At 36.8% G+C, this 4,814-nt stretch overlaps 1 protein-coding gene across 1 annotated transcript; it reads left to right on the top strand.

The window, feature by feature from the left end:
* Positions 1-1,019: 1,019 nt before the first annotated feature.
* Positions 1,020-4,516, top strand: LOC122289149 (probable LRR receptor-like serine/threonine-protein kinase At3g47570). Its single transcript, XM_043096105.1, has 2 exons — positions 1,020-3,764; positions 3,883-4,516. The coding sequence occupies exons 1-2, from the start codon at positions 1,070-1,072 to the stop codon at positions 4,278-4,280; spliced, it is 3,093 nt and encodes a 1,030-aa protein (XP_042952039.1). The 5' UTR covers positions 1,020-1,069; the 3' UTR covers positions 4,281-4,516.
* Positions 4,517-4,814: the final 298 nt, after the last annotated feature.

Genomic DNA, 4,814 nt, shown 5'->3' with positions numbered 1-4,814 from the left:
GCAAGTTTATATCATATAGTACTGTTTCTTGCTAAGGAAAGTGCTTGGAAATATCATCAAAGACCTTACATTGTATTGTCTTCATTACCACAATAAATCCACTTAATTTATTGATATTAAGATTAATAAAAAAGGATTGAAGACAAAAGATTTCCTACCACTTATGATTACTAATCCAATAAAAAGTGAAAGAGGAAAGGAAAAAAAAAAAAGACTTCTCATCTTTTACTGCTTATCGATTTTGTCAAAGACATTTATATACGCTAAGAACTTCTACATCGAAATTCTGAGGGAACAAAACCCCAGGGTCTGCATAAATTTCCTAAACAACTTGAAGCTTCAAAGAGAAACAGGCAATTTATTATTATTATTATTAGGATAAAAAATAGGTACCCGTACGTTCTGTATACATGTAATGTGTTTGGTGGTCATGTTATTAATTTCTACTTAGGCAATTCAAATTGCTATACATTGCATATGTTTCATAATTTTATAGAATTGGCAGTCGACATATAACTGCTGCTCTTTGTTTTAAAGTGATTTTCACTCGTCCCGATTGGACAATTTTACTTTGCCGCCCAGCATGTACCCCTTGTCATGCCCCAATGCATTTGTAACTTCTTTTTTTTTAAAATATTTTTTAAAAATTTAAAAAAAAATAAAGAAAAGAAATAGACACAACCAAAATATAGACAAAATAGCATTTTCTTTCTCGACTAGAGGAATCAAGAACGCGCCTTGCACGTACCGTCCGCGCCCCTTGTAAATGATCCCACACCCCTTGGCAAGAAAATGTAGCCAACAATAATTGACCATATTGTGAGCGTAAAACGCAAGGCAGTACTGAATTTCAACACCTAGTTTGATTTCTTACTCTAAAGTGAAGATAAGTATGGTGAGCAAATTTCATCCCCATGTGAGAAAGAAGACAACCCACTTAAATACATCCATCTATGCTGCAAGCATGCATGTATACATATATATATATATATAAACATATATAACGGTACCAATAGCAAAACTATCAACCCACCTCTATTAGAAGCAGTTTCTAATTCAGCCATTATTCATGGCGCATTCATCATCTTCATTCTGCATGCAGTATTTTTTGTTCCTCTGTTGCTTTGTCTCGTTGATCACCTTTGTGGTTGGCGCAGGGAATGAGACTGACAGGTTGACCTTGCTGGACTTCAAGGCCAAGATAACTCATGACCCAATTGGTTTTCTGAGCTCCTGGAATGATAGCATCCATTTCTGCAGCTGGCAAGGTGTTACTTGTGGTCGAAAACATCATGACAGGGTCACAAAAGTGGACGTGCAATCCCAAAACCTGGGCGGCTCCATATCCCCACAAGTAGGAAACTTGAGTTTTCTTAGGGCACTAATCCTCTTAAACAACAGCTTTATTCATATAATCCCTCCAGAGCTTGGGCGTCTGCGCAGACTGCAAATCTTGGATTTAAGCAACAACAGTATCAGTGGCCAAATTCCAAGGAATATATCTTATTGCACCAATCTCTTCTACTTCGAAGTTTATTATAATAAACTATTTGGAGAAATCCCAGCAGAGCTTACCACCTTGCCCAAGCTCCAAGTATTGTCTCTTGACAATAATAACCTAACAGGAAGTATGCCACCTTCTTTTGGAAACTTATCTTCTCTCAAAATATTGAATGTTATTTATAATAACTTGGGGGGGAGTATTCCTAAATCTTTTAGCCAGCTTACGAAACTTATACGTTTTAGTTTGGGTTCAAATAGATTTGCTGGTACAGTTCCTCCATCAATCTTTAATCTCTCTTCTATCAAAATCTTTGAAGTAGGAGACAACAAATTACATGGGAGTCTTCCTTGGGACATGGGCATCACCTTACCCAATCTTCAAGAATTTTCCATTTTTGGAAATCAGTTTTCTGGATCTATTCCTGTTTCAATAGCTAACGCTTCATATCTATATGACCTGTATATGTACTCCAATAAACTCACTGGAAAAGTTCCCTCTGTAGGAATGTTGTACAGACTTGAAATATTTTCCATTCACTCCAATCTCTTTGGACATGGTGGAGGAAATGGCTTGAGTTTTCTTTGCTCTCTCACTAATGCCACAGATCTCAAGGCATTGTCTATAGGTCATAATAACCTTTACGGTGCGTTACCTAATTGCATTAGCAACTTCTCGACTACTCTTACTGTATTTGGTATAGGAGACAATAGAATATCCGGAAGCATTCCAAAAGGCTTAGGAAATCTCATCAACTTGGAGACGCTGGGGATTCAACTGAACACAATATCAGGTAATATTCCCACTGAGATCAGCTATCTTGGGAGGCTAAGAATTTTGGATTTATTTGCAAACAACCTCTCAGGGAACATTCCACCCTCTCTAGGAAACTTAACACTATTGATAAAGTTGTATTCAGCAATGAATAATCTTCATGGAGCAATCCCTCCAAGCTTTGCTAAGTTCCAAAATTTGGTGGAATTGGATCTTTCTACGAATAAGCTCAATGGTGTTATTCCTCCACAAGTCATGGGTCTAATCTCATTCTCACTAATTTATGTGGACTTGTCTGCAAATCAATTTATTGGTATCCTCCCCAAGGAAATAGGAAACTCGAAAAATCTAGAAAGTTTAGATATTTCTGAAAATAAGTTAATTGGTGAAATCCCAGCAAGTCTTGGCGGCTGTGTAAAACTTGAAGTTCTTCGCATGAGAAAAAACTTCTTCCAAGGACCCATACCTTCATCATTGGAATCATTAAGAGGTATTGAACTTTTAGATCTTTCTAACAACAATTTGTCTGGAGAAATTCCAAAATTTTTGGAACGTCTCAATTTCTTGCAGCAATTGGATCTATCTTACAACCATTTTGAGGGTGGGGTACCAATACAAGGAGTTTTCAGCAATGCGAGTGCAACTTCAGTTAAGGGAAATGCTGAGCTCTGTGGTGGGATAATAGAGTTTCAGCTTCCTAAATGTAAATTCAAAAAATCCCAGAAGGGGCAAAAGCTGACCCTTACCTTGAAGTTGATCATCTCTCTACTTGCCGCACTTCTTGGAATCACTTTGGTTTTGTTGTGTCTACTTTTTTCTCTAAGAAAGAAGAGAAAAGAAAACCCTTCAAGAAACTCAGAAAATTCTCTTCTGAATGTATCTTACCAAAGTCTCCTAAAAGCGACAAACGGGTTCTCCTCGGCTAATTTAATTGGTCTTGGTGGCTTTGGGTCTGTGTATAAAGGAATTCTTGATCAGGATTCACGTACAATTGCTGTCAAGGTCCTCAACCTCTTGCACCATGGAGCTTCTAAGAGTTTCATTGCTGAATGCGAAGCCTTAAGAAATATCAGACATCGGAATCTTGTAAAAGTACTTTCAGCTTGTTCAAGTGTTGACTTTCAAGGTCATGATTTCAAGGCTTTGGTGTATGAATTCATGGTAAATGGCAATCTAGATGAGTGGTTGCATCCAAATCCAAAAACAAATGATGATGAGGCTCTAGAGAAACCACAGAGTTTGAGTCTTCTTCAAAGGTTGAATATTTCCATTGATGTTGCTAATGCATTGGAATATCTTCATCATCATTGCGATAAACCGATTATTCACTGCGATCTTAAGCCAGGAAATGTTCTTCTCGATGAAGAAATGACTGCACATGTTGGTGACTTCGGCTTAGCGAGATTTCTTATTGAGCGCACACAAGATTGTTCAACTGATCAATCAAGCTCCATTGGAGTAAGAGGAACAGTGGGTTATGCTCCTCCAGGTATTTTCTTTTCTCAAATCACGTTTTTTCTTTCCATCTCGAGTTCATTACAAATTCCAAGACTATGTACTTACTCTCATTTTCCTTTCAAACAAACATGTTATATGTGAATATACAGAATATGGTATGGGAAATGAGGTATCAACATATGGTGATGTATACAGTTATGGCATACTCTTGCTAGAGATGTTCACAGGAAAAAGGCCGACTGATGACATGTTCAAGGACAGCTTTATGCTACATGAATTTGTCAAAGCAGCTTTGCCTGAACGACTAGTTGATGTTATCGATCCTATTCTTCTTTCGGAAAGAGAAGATCAATATGGAGAGACAAGAACGAATGAAACTCCCAATTATCAGAGTCAAATTACAATTAGTTCCAAAATCAGAGAAGGCTTGAGTTTGATACTTGGAATTGGAGTAGCTTGTTCCATGGAATTTCCAATGGAAAGGATGAACATCAAGGATGTCTTGAAAGAGTTGCATTTGATTCGAGAAAAAACTTCTTCGAATTAGTATTGCACTAAGAAAGAACTAAAGGGTCGATTGATTAGCAGTATTACATTTTGCTTAGGGGAAATAAGAAGCAATTTTACTTTTTGGTTGTCACATAATATCTTCTGTTTTTATAAGTAGTTCAATTTTATTAGAAAAATAGGAAGGGATGCAATCCTTGAATTTACGACGACAACATATCCATAACTTAGTTTGAGTCATAAATTTACAAGAAGAGTAATGATTTGTACAAATTTTAAATATATAAATCTCGTGCAGGTTCTTTGTAAAAAAAGGTAGACACCACCATGAAAAAGTATAAAAAAAATTCATTTATTTGTAAAATCCATCTATTTGCAAAGAGATTGCATGAAACTTATATATCCAATAGTTGTCTACCATCAATAACCTAGAGCAACCCCAAGGAAGGGTCTTGCATCGGGACTGGGGCCTCCCTGAAAAACCAAACCTGTAGAGTATCGTCATTTTGCCTTATTTCTCCTCTTCTTTTCTTTTTTGGCTGTCTCCGCACCTTTTTGTTATTTTCGCAAGACA

This window comes from Carya illinoinensis, chromosome 12 (genome assembly GCF_018687715.1).
Source record: "Carya illinoinensis cultivar Pawnee chromosome 12, C.illinoinensisPawnee_v1, whole genome shotgun sequence".
Classification (NCBI taxonomy): domain Eukaryota; kingdom Viridiplantae; phylum Streptophyta; class Magnoliopsida; order Fagales; family Juglandaceae; genus Carya; species Carya illinoinensis.
This window is presented reverse-complemented; position numbering and strand designations above follow the sequence as displayed.